We start from the raw sequence: 19,916 nt of genomic DNA, 5'->3' as shown, positions 1-19,916 counted from the left end.
TAAATGCAACTTCGAATAATTTCATTTTCGTGTAAAATATTTCGGACGCATGCAGACGATACAGACTTAATTTGCACCGTACTCGTTTTTGATACGTGGATTAAAATAGTACTTTCTAAGCATTTGCACCAAACGTATCAATTTTATAAAAAAAAAAGTGCGATTAAGATACAAATAAAGTATACAAGTATATTATGTTTTTGAGATTTAACTAAAAATGTAGAAATTAATATGGACAAATTTGCTATATTGTTCAATGTATTATTCGAATTTATGAAAGTTTTTTCAGCGTTGTAAAAGAATTTTAATATGCGTATTATTTTGGTTCGATATGGGTTTATTTACATCGAATATTTAAATATGAAATAAATATTTCGTACGAGTATTAAATATTCAGTGGAAACTAGCTTACAAATCGAAAGTGTGATGAACACATTGACCACCAGAGCATAGACTCACAGAATATATAACAACTAGAAGCGACACTTCGCCGTTTTTAAAGAATCTGTAATTTGAAAGGAATTTGTATGGCATATGCACAAATTGGCCAATAGGCATCATCTAAAATTGAATCTTTCTTAAACCATATGTACTTCCAGAGTTAAGACAAAGACTTGGCGGGCAACGTGGTCACCTAACTAGTGTGAAATCAGTGTTATTAATGGTGGGAAAATTGATTGGGTGGTGTGGAACTCGTGCGGCTAAACACCAACAAAGAAGTTCTTTGAAAGCATTGTTAGCATTTGGAAACTTTTGTAATAGAATATATATTTCGAATTATTTTCTATTTAATATATATATATTTCATGTGCGAGGGTGAAATACATGTATGTAAACTTCTGTAGTTTATTCACCATTATTAAACAGTGTCAAAACAATTACATTAACGATGGCGTTTTATGAATCGGATGTATTAACAAAAGATACATCCTCGTGTAACAGGTAAATATAAAACGTCCTTACAATTTCATTTATATGCAATTATCATTTCGTTATTTCGAAATTCTTACAAATCATTGATTTTAGTTTTTTATTACTTCTGTGATTTTATATCGCGGTTGAACACGTGCATGTTCCTTTCAAACAGTAACATGTTGAAGTAAACGATTTGTTTTCTTTTTTCCGTATCAAACATAAACTAAAGCACGTGTATTTTTCATATATCTTTTTATACATACATATATAAATTTTGATATATTGTAGTTCTAGCAAAGAATTCACTTTATATGTGAATAATTTACCTGACGAATTAAACGAGGTACGTATACGAAATTTTAGACCATTTTATATTTATTACATTTGTTTACATATAATTTACTAAAATGTAATAATAGTTTGTAAGTAAAATATTTTTAATGTTTAAGCATGGCTTTTTACAAATCTTTAATCACTATGGAACAGTTATTGGACAATTTTACCGTAAAAATGCTAATTGGGCTTATGTTTCCTATGGAACATATCATGAAGCAGAGAATTGTATTAGAGATTTGGATAATGTACCGCCATTACGTTTAAAAGTATCATTTGCTAAAGAAAAAAAGTCAAATACAATACAGTCTATAACACCAGTAGTTTCAGTGGATGTGAAGCAACAGGAAAATTACAACATAAAAGATGTTCCATCTTTAGATAGACCGTTGTAAGTAAATAACAAAAACAAAGTGAGATTAATAGATACTTATAATATAAATAAAAATTATATTTGAATAAAGGATTTGTAATTTCATGTAGCACACAAACAAAAGGACGTGGCAAACCCTTAGAGTTATTTACTAAAGCAGGATCATATGAAAGATTTCCAAAGCACGATTATACAATAGAAGATGATTTATTATATTCATATCCTTCTGATCCTAATACATTTAATCCATATGAAAGTGCAGGACCTTATGAAAATACAAATGTATTGTGGACAAGGTAATGTTTGAAAATTTATACAAAGTATGTACAAGAGTGCCCACTTAAATGACCGTGGCCGGTCCCGAGCGCGGACACTTAAGTGGGCAAAAGTGCGGTCACTTAAGTGGGCATTACTGTACATACATACAGTTGGTCACAAAAATCTTTAGTCATCAATATAGTTTTACTAATTAGTCAAAAGTAAATATACACTGAACAATCAAATTTTTTTTTATTTATCGTATGAGACCGTTTTAATAACAGAAAAGGAACAAAGGACTAGTAAATTTTAATATCATAAAATTTATTGATATTGATATTTGAATATTTTTATTAGTGATTGTATATAACTATTTTTAAAATATATTAGGGGACAATTAATGATTACACAAGATGGCAAACGACGCGTCTCGTTTGGACGGGGTTATACATTGTATGAACTCCCAGATGTAAATCCTGAAATTGAAACCCAGATCTGTAAGGTGTATGAAAAGCGTGCGGCTGTATGTAAAAATATTAAATAGCGTTAATGAGATTTTTATAAAGTTCTGAAGACTGTGTACTGTAATTTGATTTAATAGGGTTCATACGAATATGGCAAAGACTCATTACAAAATGCATTTGGAAAATGTCAGAGATGTTCGAAAATAACAAAGTTTAGCTGTGAAAGATGTCGTAGTTTCTATTGTAGTGAAACTTGCCAAATACTTGATTGGCCGCAACATAAAATGGAATGTCAAGTTGTTCCGTGAGTATTTTCTTATAATACTAATAATTGTTGCGAATTTCGAATTTAGCATATATCTTAAAGTTCTTTGTTGTTTTCCTTTATTTTTAGATCACTAGTGACCGCCGTTAATACTATACATGTGTCACAATTAAATACTGCAGAACGAACACCTAGAAACATTTCTTCTATCCAAATGCCTCTTCGCAGACCAAAAACGGTAAAAAATATAGTGGCATCGCCTAATCATAATCAAAATACTGTTTTAACAGACCAAGATACGATAGATGTATATGCAAAAACTTCCGACAATTACTTACTCGACAATGAATCTAAATGCATTGAAACGACTACTTCTGTCCCCAATGTATCAAATAGACTTCAAAGTTTCATTAAAAAACAAGAAAATTTGAATGCCAATAATAATATAATAAAGATAGAAGAAGATTTAGCTTTTAAAAAACGGACATTTTTGTCAAAATCAAAATTCATTGAAGTACGAATAATTGTGAAATCGGGCCGTGAATTTTGGATTCAAAAGGTGAACGACAATTCGAATCTTGTAGAATTAATGGAAAATTTACAACTTAAAGCGAAAAAGGCAGAAAAAGTAGTACCAATAGTTGGAAATATTTATGCTGTTAAATATGAAGATGTATGGCATAGAGCTTTAGTTCTGTCTTTAGATCCTTTAACAGTGCATTATATAGATTATGGGAATGATGAATTTATACAAACAGACGATTTTCGGGAAATTGATCACTTCAAAACTGTTGCAAGATTTTGTGCTAAAATTCGTTTATCTGAAAAAGTAAGCCAAAAATATAAAGACCTCAAATATGAGGATACGTTATTTGTAAAAATGATATCTGTTGATTCCAATGAAGTAATAAATGTCGAAGTTCAGGGTGAAAATGATATACCGGTAACGCATGTAGTTCAGGCAGCTGAAACTTCCCTATTGACTACCCCAACAAATGTAAAAGTTAATCAAAATTCGGTTTTTCCAAAAGCACTCATTAATGATAAGATACCAAGTCCTTTCAGCAACTTGAAATATGCGATAAATGATTTGGTCGTTGGAGAAACAGGAATAGTAGACATTCATGCAGAATTGAGTAATAATACTTACAGTATTACATTATTATCGAACACAGTATACTCTACGTTTGAGAAACTTTTGGTTGAATTACCTTTGATATGTAAAAAAAACGCAGAAAATTCTAATCACAGACCTCAAATAGGAGAATTAATATGCGGCGAAGTTGTTTCAAACGGTGATTGGTACAGGGGATATGTCTTATCACTCGAGTCTCCCTTAAAAATGGCTGTAATAGATGAAGCCAAAATGGTGCCAATCGGTAAAACCGTGCCATGTCCGGAACAATTTTTAAACATTTGTGCTTTTGGTGCTATAATGAAAGTAAATAATCCTAAATATAAACTTGATACTTGTGAACAAGTAGAGTTTAAAGCGATAACGCGTAAAGGAGAAGATGAAATTGAAATAGAAATTGTAAACGAGAAGAAAGATAAATTTTTAGCTACTGTAAAGCCTTGGATTCCAATGCCCGAACAAAAAGGAATACAATATGCTAAATTAAAAAGTGGCTCCGAAGTTTGCCTGACTGCATTCCGGAATCATGTTAATCTGTATGCTCGGTCATTGGCTACCGAAGAAGTAGAACACTACAATCGTATTATGCAAAGTGTTGCAAAATGTGCCCAAACGGCTCCATTATTGAAAGAATTACCAGTTGTTGGAGAAATGGTGATAGCTCAGTATATAGATGATAATTATTACCGAGCGATTGTGACTGGAGTGGCAGATGATAAAATTACTATTGTATATGTTGATTTTGGAAATATAGGAGTTACCAGTATGAAGAAACTTCAAATCCTAACTGATGATTTAAAAGAGCTTCGAGTTTGTACGAGTAAAATAATTTTAAAAGATGTTCCTCAAGATACTCCTATGACGAAAGAAATAAGTGATTATCTTAGTCAATTAGTAGGAATCGAGATTCCATTGATATGTACATTTGATGGCATACCGTCCAAAGATGGCGTTTATCTTAAATCTCATAGCGGAGATGATATTAATAAAACGATATCTGAACTACTAGTACCGATTTGGAAGAAAACTAATGAAAAAGGTAATTATCTAAAAATAAAGATCATTTTTAAATTAAGCTATATTTTTTAGATCGATATTAAAGTGTAGCAATAATTTGTTGCAGATACAACGTGCTACATGTCGAACGATATAACAAATGCTGAATTAGGAAAAGTAGGCGACGTCAGTCAAGTTGTTGTAACATACACCATTTGTAATGGCCATCAATATGCAATGTGTCCATTAGATTATGAATTAATGACCTATATTGCGGATATAATGCCTACATCGGTATTTCAATATTGCACACATACTCACGCATTTATAATATTGTATATATGCTGTTTTATTTGTATTGCAGATGACTAAATATTGCGAAAAATCTGATTACTATATTCCTCGTGAGAATGAATTATGTCTTGCTCTTTACGAAGGTGGATGGTATCGTGGCGTTTGTAATCGTCGTTCTAAAACTTCTACGACAAGTACAATATTTTTTATTGATTTTGGAAATACGGAGGATGTTAGTCATAAAGACATACGACTTATGCCAAAAGATTTTATTACTACTAATTCTCTCGCTAGTATTTGCAACATCGTTAGTAAGTATGATGTTTATTGTGATAGACATTTTGCTTGGAATATTGGTTACTATAATTTATTATATGATTATAGATTTAGCACCCACTGATAGGAACGGTGAATATACTCCCGAAATACAAAATAAGATTTCAGAATTGATCAGTGACAATAACACAATCGAAATAAAGATTATTCAACGGGACGAAGAAAGCAAAATATACGATGTAGAATTGCCGTCGATTCGGAAGAAACTAATTGAAGAGGGTTTATTGTCGCAGTAAAAAAAAGTACCAACGTTGTGCAACTTCTACACTCCATTGTAAAAAAGAAAAGGCAGTTAATCTCTTACAAACACATTTTTTATATTTTGAGAAAGATGAGACTAAGTTTTTTTTAAGACTGTTTTATTATTATGTTTTGTTTCATTTCCATGAGCTGTGTTTGCTTTTGATGTAATTATTAGTAATTATTTGACGATAACCAAAATAGTTATATATTATCTAGGTAAATTTTATATGTGAATATTATTGATAATAAATACGATATCAAAACCGTAAAATACCTTAACATTATTAATATTTTCGGGTACTTGAGAGTCACAAACTTTCGTGTCCCGACTTGAATGTACCCGCACATCCCTACCTTAGTAATTAATATTCAAGAATACATTACAAAAATTAAATATATAAATAGAAAGTAGGTAGGTGTCTATTTGAAGGTACTATTAGTGTTTACAAATGTTTACTACATGTAGCTGACATAGACGAGTCTAATCAAACGAGAGATAATCGCATGGCGGCAAATACCGCGCGTAAGATTTACATTGATATTTTCTCAGCCTATTCGAGTGAAAAATTATTGTGACATCTTTCCTGGGTATTTTCCTCTTTAAAAATGCCTATAAAATCCGTTACTGTGTAGAAAATTGATACTATATAATGCAAAAATTATATACAAAAAGTACGTGTATACTTTTAAATTTATGTTTAAGATACAAAACTTTACAAGACTTGCTCTAAGAATTAAAATGATTTTATTTGTTGAAGAGAATATTTACAATAGTTTCTAACCTAACTTATGACGATCTGACTAACCTTTCTTTATGTGTCAGTTCAGTTGACAGATTGCTGTAACTGTCTGATTTAAATATTACGAGGCTTCCAAACAATACGAGTAAGAAACCATGAACGTTCAAATACGGCACCCTTACGAGGGTTTATTGCATAAGTATACTAATGCCATGAAAGGCTGGCAATATCGTTGGTTTATCCTTAGCCCAGAAACTGGCGAACTACATTATTTCATTAGCGAATCTGAGAAGAATCAAAGACCAAGATGCTCAATATATTTAGCAGGTGCAGTGATTGCGCCGAGCGATGAAGATTCTAATACATTCACTGTTAATTCTGCTACAGGTATTTAAATATATTAGGTGGTACAATATATTATTGTTTATATATTTATATAGTAATAGTAACTACCAGTATAATGTTTTTAATAATGTTCATACAACAATGCAGGTGATATGATCAAATTGAGAGCAACAGATGCTCGAGCTCGTCAGGAATGGGTGGATAAACTACGAGCTGTTACAGAAATGTATACTAGAGCAATTGCTAGCAGTCATCCTCCTCTACCTCCAAGAGAACACTCATCAAATTCCAATAGAAATCCAGTTGCCAAGCTGGAAGTTTTAGATGCCTTTGCTAATTGTCAGGAACAATTAAGGAAAGTAGAAAAGCACAATATTGCATTAGCACAGACTATTGAAAACTCTTGTTTAAACTTGGACCCTGATTTGCTAGTTCTTAAAGCTACAGCACATACTACACTACACACATTAAATCAATGTCTCAATATATTATATCAATAGTTTTCACTAGAAGCATTGTTATCATTGATCAAACTCACAGAAATGTTTTCATCTATCATTATCTTAACATATTAAATGCATTTTGATTATTTCCTATAGAATATATTTTACACTTACTGACAATCCAACTGTATGTTCTTCCAAGTTAGTGATACAGGAGAGATTTTTGCCTTCTTACTGAGTATTAGATAAAAATAAATAATTATGGTGTTGTTTGTAGGACATTTAAAAATAATATTCCTGTTCTGTTGAAGATCTATTAATGTCTTTACATTTAAAGTATATAAACTATGAATTTGCAACAATATGAATATTTCAATATCTTTGAATTAAATTAACATCGAAGAAACACTTGCTATCATTATATGTAGACATGTTAATAAAAAGAGAAAAGATACTCCTATACGCATCTGTTGGTCGTCACTGCCGAAAACGATCGATTATTATACTATAAGCATTGCAATAATGAATATCTTTAGTCTTTAGTGGAAAACTATTTTTCCTGGTTATATTGTTGTCTTGTTGGTTATAATGTAAAAGAAACAAAACCGCGGTTTCATTATGCAATCAGTGTCAAGGACATGTAATTATGTGAAGGTGAACAAGCAGGAAACTTTTACTTTGCTTAAGGAACAAGCTCGATCAGTATGATCATCGCGTGGTCCACGTAACGATCAGTTATTTACTCGTTCAATAGAAAAATTTAAGTTAACGTTCTTGTTAATGAAATCATGATAATTAATCAAAATGTGCGACATGGCATAAAAATGATCTTATTTTGCTTTCAAAGACGGTATTTTGTGCTTTAAGCTGATGTTAAATGTATCTCCAATGATCGAAATATTAGATAAAACGATCTCTAAAAAAATAAAAGAAATTTCGGAAAGAAAACTATGTCTATTACACCTAGTCCGGAACTGCTAACTGAAGCTGCTGGTGTCAAGATTTTCATGACACCTTTATTAGAAGAGCAACATTCATTGAATGAATCATCAATCGCGGGAAAAATTTGCGTAACGTTAGAAAATGTAAAAGAAATTAAATCACACGGCAAATCTTGCGGATTTCATCTTACAAAATCTAAATGGGATCCGTATCCTTGGGTGAGCTACGTTGAAACCGGAAGTCTTGCTGATGCGGCTGGCCTTAGGTGAGAGTAAATAAAATCCTAAACTAAATATTCAAATATCACTCAAACTGAAATGAATCACATTTCAGAGCTGGTGATTGTTTAATAACTATTGATGGAAAGGATTTAATAGGATTAAAAATAAAGCAAATTGCAACTTTAATTCACTGCCATCAGGAATACTATATAAAGCTATTTATTTGGAGATATACTAATGAAGAAGAAGAACCGAAAGAAGTAGGGCTGGCTGTGAAAGGACCACTACCAAACGTAGCTTGTAAACTTGCGAATGCAGTGTCCGGAGTTGTGCGTAATTTAATCTTTCTTAAGGGGGTCTTTTACTTTGTTAATCGAAAAGATAGCTCGTATTTAGCAATTTTTTTTTTAAACTATGCCAAAGAGGCGCTAGGTTTAGGTGACAAAATCTTTGTGTAACTATCCAATTTTAAAATAATACGGGGAAAAACCGAGTGGCATATAACTTGGGAATATACCGACGTAGAACCATAGAATTCTGTTCATTAAATTGAGATTTTACTGTACTCTCTAGAATTAATCATTATGTTCATTTAGGTACGAACTTTAGAATGTCCAGTTTGTTTAGAAAGTTCAATGCCTCCAGTCTCTCAGTGCGTACACGGTCATATTATTTGTGTCGGATGCAGACCGAAGACAACTCGGTGTCCAGTTTGCAGGGTCAGATTGGGTCAGGGCCGATGTTTGCTTGCAGATAAATTACACAAGGTATTTCGTGAGGTTTTTGACGTTAAAGATAACTCGTGTAATAATGCAGAATGTCAAACTTGGAATCTTCGAGACGGACTTTTTGGCAAAAGCAAAAAAAAGCAGGCAACGTCGTCAACATCGAAAACTAACGGTCCAATTCTAAAAGCGCGACAATTGTTACTAAATAAATTGTTTCTTGGCGGATCGGAGAAAGCTGCTTCAGCAGATAATCTAACAGCGGTTTCTAATGATACATCAAGAGTAAACGAAACGCCGATAAATAATTTAAATTTTGATGAGCGTTTAAACTTATATGATCGAGCGAAGTCTGCGAGTACCGGAGAATTATCGAAGGAAACTATTATTAATGATCATTTGCAAAGTGGCGTAATAAATAAAACAATGTCAAGCACTACTAGTCTGATGTCTAATGTACCTCTTACACCCGTTTGGGGAGGTTCTATGGACTCTGTATCTTGTACCCAAATAACATGCCCCCTCTCGAAACAAAGTGGTTGTAAAGATATTGTCACAGCCAATACAGTGTTGGAACATTTGAGCGGGTTTCACGAAGTACCTCAAGTTCATTTTTATTCTGTTCGTGTACAAATCCCCTGGCCAGTTCCCTTTGGTCCAGAAACTGCTTATATATTACATTGTGGTGGAGATCTTTTCTTCTTTCAGGTAATTTTTTCAATTTAATACGAGGTGCCTCAATCTATTATTGTAAATGTTATATTGTAAATTATGAATGTGCAGTGTGAGCAGGAAACTGTTTGGATTGCTTGCACCACAGGAGGAAAAAATGGATGGGAATGGAAATTACATGGTCAAGGAAAAAATGGTACTGAAATAAAAGTACAAAGAAGCGTTGCAAGTCTTGAAAGTCCGATGATTTTATCGTCGCAACACATTGCACCATTACCAAGCGCTCTGTCATTGCATACATTGGATATTCAATTATTAGAATGCCGTTCGCACGAACAGTTAGGGTTATGACCAGGGATAAGTACATTCGAATGATCTTGTAATTGAAATGTGTACATCTAAAATACTGAACATATACTTAGTTCTTAGAACAAACAATGAACAATCTGATGTATTGTACTTTGTGGTGATCCAATATCAACATTCACTTGTGTGTCGTACTTATTTGTGCTGTTAAATATTAAATACTTGGGTACACTATTGTGCATTAATGTACTATTTTGTATTTGGTATCTGATTAGCAAAGAATATTTATATTCAAATTCACACCCCAATATACGTATGTATATGAGCACATTAAAAAAATTTTTTTTAATAGTCAAAGCGTGAGCAAGGCAGTTTGAAAAGCGTTTCTCGAAATTTTTCTTGATTACAATACTTTTCTTCCTTATAGGTCGGGAAGTAAAAGTACATCGTTCCTTTAGATCGCGTGTATATGTCATTAATGTAGTGTTTGCTCTTAAAATTACTTATAAATAAATAAACAATACACAATTTTTAGAAACTTAATTATTTAAAAACTTATGATCCTCAGAAATATTTAAGAAATTTACAAATTGAACTAGTTATAAACAATGTATAGATTTATGAATTTATAAATTTTGTATGAATGAATAAATAAGTAATTTGTATTGATAAATTTATAGAAACTTTATAAAATTTAAAGAGCATACAACACATTAATGCTATACACGCGTCATCTAGTTATTATATCCGTATAAGTATTATTTAATACACAAACACACGAATATTGAAATATACATGTACCCATCAATGTTAAACGTTATTTGAATAAATTTTTATTCACTTAAAAAATAACAGATAAAATCTTAATTTAAAAAAACACTGATACCTGTGTATTAAACAGCATATTGATTTTAATACAAATATATTAATTACATGTGTACATGTGTATTTTAGATACACGTGAAATTCCGATCTATAATATGAATTAGGTATTAAATATAAAATGTTTGTGTACACGGCATTCGAATGTTTTTCAAAACGTACTTTTTTCATCTCGGATTGTTCTAAAATATATACGTATCTGATGTAAAAAAGTAACAAAACTGTTTATTTAATATTGATTATAATTAAAAGTTAATAAGTATATCGTATGTTAGTATAAACATCGACATAGATGTATCACAAAATTAAGATACACCTAATTATGTACTATACCATGCATTATAAAATGCATATAACTTGTAAAAATGCATATCTGGTACTAAAATTAACATTGAGTATAATGTACAGTAGTGCCCACTTAAGTGACCGCACTTTTGCCCACTTAAATGTCCGCTGTTGTCCCCACCAATTCTTAGAAGCCAAGCGGCTTTGAACATCGAGCGTGTCGAGCGTAAGTTAACGCCGGTCGTTATTGATACATTGTATATATGGTTTCTTTCCCTATCTCCGTTGAATTCTAAGAAGTAACCATGCCCAGTTAAACGACCGTGGCCGGCCCCGAGCGCGGACATTTCAGTGGACACTACTGTAATTGTTAATGCATTGTTAAATTTGTAAAATATACAATTAGATAACAGTAAAACATACTTGTTTTTTTTATCTTTAAGGCACATAAGATAATATGAAAGACATAAAATTCAAGCAATTATGGAGTTTTACGTAATATATCATCCATGTACGGTTTGAAAAATTCATATTGCCCAGTTCGCATGGCTTGACCTGCCATAATATCATACGTATATTTCAATACTGATAAATAATTTTCTTTTCCAACTATATTTAGTTGAACATTAAATACGTGCGTATCGAAAGACGGCATTATTTTTTTCCCGACCGGTATACAGAGTTTCCTCTTTTTTACCACAGGTTGTGCATCAGCTATTTCTGCTTCCTCCTTTTTTTTATCTCTTTTTGGACAACTACAAATTCTAACCAGAAGCCTACGTCGACCCAACACTCTATTTTTGCCATCTTCCAAAGTGAAGACTAATTCTGTAGGTCTACGATTCATACCAGATGGACAACTATTTTTACATAGAAACTTAAAATTCAATAGAACATACTGTGATCCAGGTTGAGGTGTGTGTAGCGGCGTCAATATGGACAAGCGCTCATTATTTTCTTCATACATGCTAGAATGATCCAAACAACGAACAACATGTTTGATTACTCTTGGATCTATATCTCGATTACTTAAATTATTCAGTGCCATATGGTTATGGCATCTTTTGACTGGATCACTTGCATATTGATCCAAACTAAACACCATGGCAGTCCGTAAAAAAAGACCATCCTCTGGTGGATCCCATTTAAAATGTATAGGCAGGGGTTGCTCCATGTTAATAAACACTTTTCTCAATAACTGAGAATACTATACACCACAACAGAGAACAAGTTACATTAAGCAGATGTAAATTCTTGTACAAATTATTATCCTATTCAAGTAACATTTAATTTAACAGTATACTTACAATCAATTGTTTACAATCTTGAGTAGCCAACGAGAAAGTAAAATTGTAAAACCCAGGAAATTCTTCCCTCACGGGAGGGGATGTTTCTGGTTCTTGATAATATTCTTCCTGATCGTCATCTTTCATTCTTTTTTCGTATATGTATTGTTGCGTCAAAGTTACATTGTATTTTTCTTCGATGTCTGGCTCCATTACGTCGACTGCCAAGAATGGCAATGTGTTACTTCCACTGTGTCAAACGACAAAAGAAAAAAGATATGCAAATATATATTTGTAGGTGCCGCGATCCTAGCATACTAACAAATTTCAACTATACTATATTGAATTGTCATATCAATTTCATCGGACTTTCTTTAAGGATTATTTGAAATTCTTTGTGATATCACTTGTACATCTTACATACTCGGTATGAGAAAAATTAAAGTGCCGACGACAAGAATATTGTACCAAAACTATGTCTTACATCTCTTTCTCCAATTCATTGAATACTTCTTCGTCAAGTAATGCAGACTCTTGCGAATCTGAAAACCCATTTGTATTAGTCATATTTAAAATATTCTTTACTGACCACTTTGTTACAACAAACCAACATCAAACTTGAATCATGTTGGGGTAAAAAGACGCTACTTGTATTCGCGGGAAAATCCTTTGTTCAAGTTATGGTCGATTCTCATTTACGTTATAAATTGGTTTAAAATAATTTTAATGTGGTTCGTTCTAAACATTTATGCTTTCTCGATACGAATGCACTCGATATACCTAACGTTACAAAACTTCAGAGAATAAACTGTTGTGCAGCAGTTTTTCACAATCGACTTAAATAAAAAAATTTGTTGTAGATCGTATTTCTTCCCAATATTGCGTTTCTATGATTTACATGTTCTATGAACGTCTGTCACGTTATTTTATGGCGGGAATAACATGTGGCGCGCCACAGTAATGTACGTCAAATGTAAGAAACAAACGACTCCAATATGGCGAATGTGAGGGACAGTGATACGTCGTTGTGGCTTCATAACAAGCTCGGAACGTCAAATGATAGCTGGACTGGAAGCTCGATTTGTTCACAACTTAACGCAGAAGTATTGCGGAACATCAAAGATTGTTTTCCAGATCTTCAGACGCAAGTTAAACTCAAATTACTTCTTTCGTTTTTCCACATACCGAGACGGAATGTCGAAGAGGTAAGCATAGTATGTCCTTTACGAATATTTAAACAAAATGCTTATTAAGAACGTGAACCATAAAATATGCGGTGGCGTGTTTAATGTGTTAAATATTGGGTCATATCTCATTCATATGGTACAAATCGTAGACCCGCCACTTAACTTTATTTAGATGTTTAATGTTTTTGGAATGTTTAGTAAATACAGTAGTGCTCACTTAAGTGTCCGCGTTCGGGACCGGCCGCGGTCGCTTAAGTGGGCATGGTTACTTCTCAAAATTCAACGGAGATAAGGAAAGAGGATAAATGCGAGTGAGGTACAATAGCTGGCACCCGAAACCATGTATACAATGTATCGATAACGACCGGCGTCAAGTTACGCTCAACACGCTCGATGTTTGAAGCCGTTTGGCTTTTAAAAATTGGTGGGGATAACCACGGACATTTAAGTGGGCAAAATTGCGGTCATTTATGTGGGCACTACTGTAATCGTGTTCGACGTACGACCAATATTTCTCGCTGATTTAAACGTTTACATTCATCAATTTCAATTGTTGATGATTTCACAAAGATTTAATTAGATTGTTAACAAGATATAGAAGTAATTTTATTGAACTTCACAGTGGCGTGTTGAATTGGAAGAAATCATTGAGGTGGCATCATTGGATAGCGAACTATGGGTATCGATGTTATCCGAAGCGATGAAGACCTTTCCATCAACAGGTTCTTTGAATACAGATATCACTGATTTAGATGAGCATCGACCTATTTTTGGAGAGCTGGTCAATGATCTCCGAAAACTTTTGAAAAAACAAAATGATCCTGCTATGCTTCCATTAGAATGTCATTACCTTAATAAGACTGCGCTTACCTCGGTTGTCGGTCAGCAACCAGCACCGATTAAGCATTTTACCTTAAAAAGGAAACCAAAAAGTGCTGCACTGAGGGCAGAACTGCTTCAAAAGAGTACAGACGCGGCGAGTAATTTGAAAAAAAGTACTGCTCCTACAGTGCCTGTAAGAAGCAGAGGAATGCCAAGAAAAATGACAGACACAAGTAAGTTAACATACAACCTGGTCAATTATTAGCTGGACAGCTATTAGATTATAATAAATCTGTCAATGTCTTGAAAAATCACAACTGATAAAAACGGTTGTCAAATTCAGATCTAGAAATGAAACTGATAGAACACTTAAAAATGGCAAAAATAGAGATTGAAAATCTGAAGATAACACTATTTATTTATTTTCAGCACCTCTAAAAGGCATTCCGAGCAAAGTGCCGACAAGTGGTTTTCGATCTCCCTCCCTCACGAGTTCTTCAATGTCCAATAGAACACCCCTTAGTAGTAGAATCCGTAAGGATGGTGGAATTAAATTGTTAGATATTAACGAGCAACCGCTCGGATATGCTCAAGCAAAGAAACGAAAGAGAATGATGGAATTGGAAGAACAGCAGAAGAAAGTTGCGGAAGCTCAAGCAGCTGCTGCTGCTGCAGCGTTAACAACGACAACTACCACGGAAACATCAACAACACCGGAATATGCTCAGGGATTAGCTGCGATCAATCCACCAGCTACTCCAATTACCCCTGTTGCACCTGTACAGTCTTACGCAACACCCACTACTCCGAGTGGGGTATCGGCAGTAACTACACCACAAACCCGTACGTTTTTATATATAGCGAGTTAGTTTACATCGAACGTTTCAAAAATTTTGTTTTGAGTACCTTTTGGATAGTAAGACTCCCGTTTTGGGAGTTGCACCCCCTGCTTTGGAAACACTGTGTGAGTTCAGTACTCAGGAAGTAATAAATTTTGTTATTTTATAGCTGTAGCGCCAAGTACGCCTACAACTCCAACTGCAGTACTACCGGTCGCAACACCAACGGTCATTACGCCGGTAGAAACTGCACCTGTTGGTGTGCAAACAGTCAGACCAGCTCAAACCATCACACAGATTCGTATACAAACTACCGCACAACCTGCTAACGCGGCTGCGAATACAAGAAAGGGACTCTCTCTTACGGTATGCACACATAATATTTTTATAATATAAATTATGGAATGGGTTGTTTGTTATGCAATGTAAATAATAAAACACGTAACTTTAAGGATATGCTCGTTAAATCTATGTAGTATATTCGTTTATGTTCTTTCAATACAATAAGAAATGGAATTGTAAAATCATTGATCTTTGACTTACGTGTTTTCAGCGAGAACAAATGTTAGAAGCGCAAGAAATGTTTAGAACAGCTAATAAAGTAACTCGGCCAGAGAAAGCTCTTATTTTAGGTTTTATGGCCGGTTCTAGGGGTATGTATGCAATTTCGATGTCATTAAATATCGTTTAACACGTTCTGTGCCAGACCGATGTTTGGTTACTTTCTTATATTTTTCTCACGATGTTTTCTTTTTTTTTTATATATCTAGACAATCCTTGTCCAAAATTGGGCAATATAGTCACGGTAATGCTCTCAGAAAATATCGAAGAGGTGACACAGCCGGACGGAACAACTGTACCGATGTTGGTTGAAACGCATTTTCAAATGAATTACACAAATGGTGAATGGAAAAGGATAAAGAAGAATCGACGAATCGTTACAGAGGAATCTACATCTGCTGCGACACCTGCACCTAGTGCAACTGCTACGGCTTCCAATTAAAATTTAAAAATTTAAAAAAGAAGGAAGAAACAAATTGTTGAATCGGGGTTACATAGGTCAAATATTCTGTTCTTGTTTGGATGTCAAAATTCTTCAAACTCTGTCTTTGTAGACAACGAAGGAATCGAGTGCATGAAAGCACAGTGAGCCGTGTGACCTGTACGTTACGAGCAGACTTGTGTATCATGTTTTTGTAGTAAAGCTTCGAAGTATGCACACGTTAAATGTTCTAATATGAGAAACGTTTGCATTAAGAACTAAGACGATTAAGGAGCGGTTAAGCGACAGACACGATATATTTTTTATCGGAAATAATTGCCTAACATCACATTTAACAAAGTTCAATTACTATGGAAGCATAAATCTGTCTCTAAGGGTGTGTCTGGTTTCGCCAACGATGAACAAATTTTTCAAATTAGTTATCGTTCGATTAGAAAGACAAATGCTATTTACGAATATGTAGTGTGATATTTTCCATTGTAGGGAAAACCAGACACTTAATTTAAATGCAATGATTATCGTTCGTAATTTGAATTTATATATGAATATATAAATATATGTTCTCCCATTTAATAAGAACGAACATAAAACTTATAATATTGTTATTTGAATAAAATATAATTATATTGATTAATTTCTGATTTAATTAAACTACTTTGGTTTAGTAATTAATGCGATATATCGATTGATTCTGATTCGATATCTACAGAAATTTTGATTCAGAAATTGTTTGAATATATCCTGACACGTGCTGCTCCCTGTCGCATTGTTACCAAAAGAACAAAGGATCCTCGTGAGAGGATAATTGTAATACGTATTTGTTAAAAAATGATTTATCTGTAGTAATTAAGTAAACATGAAGAAACCTGTAGTGAGTTTAACTAAATCAGTGATTTTCTTCGATCGTCCTCCATCGAGATGCATCATTTGCATGAAAAATGAGTTATATAACCTTCACAAAGTCCTCATACAAAACATTTGCAACCAGTGATCTTAGGTGGAAACATGGCTTCCTTCCAAGAATGGGAGTAGGAAACTTACCCCTTCATGGCTTTGTGTTCGACGCATGCGTAAGTCTCTAAGGGTTGATTTACATTATCGGTCCTGTTTTGATCATTTAAACTGTTTGTATTTACATTGTATGTATGCATATCATACGTATGTTTAGTTTGATATTCCTAGTCGCGTCGATACGTGAAAGAAATGAAGAAAGGAACTTGAGTCTTGCATTAATACTAAGATCTCTACAGTACATCACGCTACGGCGTAGCGGCTACGCTCTGTCGCGATGTTAAACGGTACTATATACTAAGTACTCCCCCACTTCCACTCCCAATTGGAGGAGAAATTCCGAGAATTTTTTGCCTTACATGACTATTTCCAACCGTTGTTTATCGTTGAGCAAGGTGTTCTGCAATTTATCGGTATTGAAAGTCCCGTCTTTTATATAGAAATATTTTTGCGCCGATATAGTCAGTAATTTGTACATTCACAATGTTCCGAGTGTTAATATCTTTGCATCCTCAGGTTTGCAAAGCGGTAAGTAACCTAACCTAACAGAAATAATAATAATTTGAAATATTTAGGTGCATGGAGTAAGGGGGTGAAAGATTTTCTGGATGTCATACTTACGAATTAATCAGTACTGTTACATAGCAATAAAACATTTATGTATAAATAAATATGCATATATTATTTATTTACAGGCCTTTACAGCAACATCATCTTTGATGAAAGCTAAGAATTCAGCATTGATAGAAAATGCACGTAACATTTGCATTAGTTCTAAGCTTTTTTGCTGTCGACCCACAATTCAAAAACCTGCCCCTGATTTTTCTGGAACCGCAGTGGTTCAGCTAGACTTCAAAGAAATAAAATTAAGCGACTACAAAGGAAAATATGTTGTTCTTTTCTTTTATCCCTTAGACTTGTAAGTTTTTAATCTATGATAATAAGAGACATGCTAATTTTTTTTTTCATGAAACTAATTTTAAACTTTTATTTGTAGCACATTTGTATGCCCCACTGAGTTGATAGCATTCAATGAAAGAATTTCAGAGTTCAACTCTCTGAATACACAAGTAATTGGAGTTTCTACAGATTCCCAATACAGCCACTTGGCATGGATCAAGCTGCCAAAAAAGGAGGGTGGATTGGGTGGCAGTTTGAATTATCCTCTTCTTAGTGATTTTAATAAAGAAATATCAAAGAAATACGAGGTTCTCGTCGAGGATGCTGGAGTTGCTTTACGCGGACTTTTTATCATAGACAAAGATGGAATACTTAGACAATTTAGCATAAACGATTTACCAGTGGGTAGAAGCGTGGATGAAACCTTGAGGCTTCTCAAGGCTTTTCTGTTTGTCGAAAAACACGGAGAAGTATGTCCTGCTAATTGGCAGCCAGAATCCAAGACCATCAAACCAACTCCAAAGGAAAGCAAAGAATACTTTGAATCAGTGAATTAAGCATTAAATATAACATTTTATACAAAGGTAGATGTATTGTATCATAAGTAAAATATTAATATGAATCTCCTCAATTTTGTATCATTATTATCCCCATTCTTTTTTCTAATTTTTTTCAGCATTATTCGTAATATTGGAAACCTAATAGTTCTCTCTTTTTTAGCAGAATGTCGATAAAATAAAAGTAAATACAGGCGTATTTTTGCAATAATCGTGTTTTTAGTAGGCAGAATTTCTTCTAACAAGGCCGAAGATGTACTCGGTCGTTTCAATCAGACGTAAAGGGGCCACGAGAGCTCGTGATGCTCGAATAGAAAGAAAGAGGGGAAGTAAAAGGTGCGTGAACGCTCGTATGTACGCGTGTGATACAGAGGTTCAGGGGTGGAATCCGTAGAGCCACAATAAAGAGGGAGGGGAAACAGCAATCTTGTGCTGGTTAATTTGATTCTTTGTGGCGATGGGAGTAATAGCGATGGGTCAAATCCTTGGAAGTCCATTCTGGATTACCCTCTCTCTTCCACGTTTCCGCTATAAAAGTACTTTCCCTTCAAATTCGCGCAGGAAGAAGCAGAGGGTGTCACAGAGTCAGACTATTGTTTTAGCAATAATAAAGTAAAATTTATTTATCGATTTAGTTGCTTCGAACTTTTTCATTTTGTAATCGAAACGAGGAATTTAACAATATTTATTAAAAATTACGAACAAGTGGATCGCAACGTACAGTACCGGGGAAACAGATTTTGTTGTATAATTTCAATAAGCGATACAATACATATTATATTAATTAATGTACAGAGGAAGAGATAATATATGTAATTATAATAAATTACTTTCATTTCTCTTGTAATTAATGCTTTTATAAGTCCTCACATTGTAACTACTGTAGTCGATATATAAACACCAATTGAGTTGCAATTTCGGCACCAAGGACCGAGTGTCGTCGAGAAGGCTGATTTCGAATTCATGATAAATTTATAAGAGCTTATTATTTAGCGAAGAAGATACTGGCGACGCCCCCTAAATGGGAGGGATAAAGTAACCCGAGAAAAGAGGGTCCGGGTTTAGCGGGCGGCATAAGGTAGACGGGAAGCAGGGAAAAACTGAAAAGCGACGCCTGAGATAAACGGCTCATCCTTTC

The 19,916-nt window shown here is 33.8% G+C and overlaps 6 protein-coding genes across 16 annotated transcripts; 5 read left to right on the top strand and 1 right to left on the bottom strand.

The window, feature by feature from the left end:
• The first annotated feature begins 656 nt into the window (after positions 1 to 656).
• Positions 657 to 5,867, top strand: Vret (vreteno). 2 transcript variants are annotated; one of them, XM_076775978.1, is made up of 10 exons: positions 657 to 942; positions 1,210 to 1,258; positions 1,365 to 1,639; positions 1,732 to 1,917; positions 2,270 to 2,402; positions 2,481 to 2,647; positions 2,738 to 4,782; positions 4,867 to 5,033; positions 5,104 to 5,344; positions 5,418 to 5,867. In XM_076775978.1, exons 1-10 carry the CDS (start codon positions 890 to 892, stop codon positions 5,603 to 5,605), a joined length of 3,504 nt encoding a protein of 1,167 aa, XP_076632093.1. In that variant the 5' UTR covers positions 657 to 889; the 3' UTR covers positions 5,606 to 5,867. The 2 variants fall into 2 exon arrangements, with proteins under 2 accessions (XP_076632093.1, XP_076632092.1); XM_076775977.1 differs by having other exon boundaries at positions 1,204 to 1,258.
• Positions 5,868 to 5,911: 44 nt separating this feature from the next.
• On the top strand, positions 5,912 to 7,376 carry LOC143347091 (oxysterol-binding protein-related protein 11). 6 transcript variants are annotated; one of them, XM_076775992.1, is made up of 3 exons: positions 5,912 to 6,284; positions 6,448 to 6,739; positions 6,845 to 7,376. In XM_076775992.1, the coding sequence occupies exons 2-3, from the start codon at positions 6,508 to 6,510 to the stop codon at positions 7,195 to 7,197; spliced, it is 585 nt and encodes a 194-aa protein (XP_076632107.1). In that variant the 5' UTR covers positions 5,912 to 6,284; positions 6,448 to 6,507; the 3' UTR covers positions 7,198 to 7,376. The 6 variants fall into 6 exon arrangements, with proteins under 6 accessions (XP_076632107.1, XP_076632106.1, XP_076632108.1 ...); XM_076775991.1 differs by having other exon boundaries at positions 5,912 to 6,308; XM_076775993.1 differs by having other exon boundaries at positions 5,913 to 6,135; positions 6,436 to 6,739.
• A 139-nt stretch (positions 7,377 to 7,515) lies between these two features.
• Positions 7,516 to 10,363, top strand: LOC143347088 (uncharacterized). The gene is made up of 4 exons (XM_076775980.1): positions 7,516 to 8,347; positions 8,416 to 8,632; positions 8,900 to 9,736; positions 9,812 to 10,363. The coding sequence occupies exons 1-4, from the start codon at positions 8,091 to 8,093 to the stop codon at positions 10,049 to 10,051; spliced, it is 1,551 nt and encodes a 516-aa protein (XP_076632095.1). The 5' UTR covers positions 7,516 to 8,090; the 3' UTR covers positions 10,052 to 10,363.
• Positions 10,364 to 11,160: 797 nt separating this feature from the next.
• Positions 11,161 to 17,689, bottom strand: P53 (p53). 4 transcript variants are annotated; one of them, XM_076775981.1, is made up of 4 exons: positions 17,469 to 17,689; positions 12,944 to 13,001; positions 12,481 to 12,709; positions 11,161 to 12,380 (listed from the first exon to the last, which is right to left on the bottom strand). In XM_076775981.1, exons 1-4 carry the CDS (start codon positions 17,563 to 17,565, stop codon positions 11,655 to 11,657), a joined length of 1,110 nt encoding a protein of 369 aa, XP_076632096.1. In that variant the 5' UTR covers positions 17,566 to 17,689; the 3' UTR covers positions 11,161 to 11,654. The 4 variants fall into 4 exon arrangements, with proteins under 4 accessions (XP_076632096.1, XP_076632100.1, XP_076632098.1 ...); XM_076775985.1 differs by lacking the exon at positions 17,469 to 17,689 and adding an exon at positions 13,071 to 13,360; XM_076775983.1 differs by lacking the exon at positions 17,469 to 17,689 and adding an exon at positions 13,108 to 13,360.
• On the top strand, positions 13,431 to 16,885 carry Nelf-a (Negative elongation factor A). The gene is given in 6 exon segments (XM_076775979.1): positions 13,431 to 13,664; positions 14,269 to 14,701; positions 14,898 to 15,311; positions 15,477 to 15,673; positions 15,861 to 15,960; positions 16,078 to 16,885. Coding segments are annotated over 6 exon segments (1,611 nt in total). The 3' UTR covers positions 16,311 to 16,885.
• Tpx-3 (thioredoxin peroxidase 3) lies at positions 17,094 to 18,852 on the top strand. Of its 2 annotated transcripts, none has more exons than XM_076775986.1 (3): positions 17,094 to 17,380; positions 18,017 to 18,240; positions 18,319 to 18,852. In XM_076775986.1, the coding sequence occupies exons 1-3, from the start codon at positions 17,249 to 17,251 to the stop codon at positions 18,776 to 18,778; spliced, it is 816 nt and encodes a 271-aa protein (XP_076632101.1). In that variant the 5' UTR covers positions 17,094 to 17,248; the 3' UTR covers positions 18,779 to 18,852. The 2 variants fall into 2 exon arrangements, with proteins under 2 accessions (XP_076632101.1, XP_076632102.1); XM_076775987.1 differs by lacking the exon at positions 17,094 to 17,380 and adding an exon at positions 17,662 to 17,849.
• Positions 18,853 to 19,916: the final 1,064 nt, after the last annotated feature.

The sequence above is a fragment of the Colletes latitarsis genome, chromosome 10, assembly GCF_051014445.1.
Source record: "Colletes latitarsis isolate SP2378_abdomen chromosome 10, iyColLati1, whole genome shotgun sequence".
Classification (NCBI taxonomy): domain Eukaryota; kingdom Metazoa; phylum Arthropoda; class Insecta; order Hymenoptera; family Colletidae; genus Colletes; species Colletes latitarsis.
This window is presented reverse-complemented; position numbering and strand designations above follow the sequence as displayed.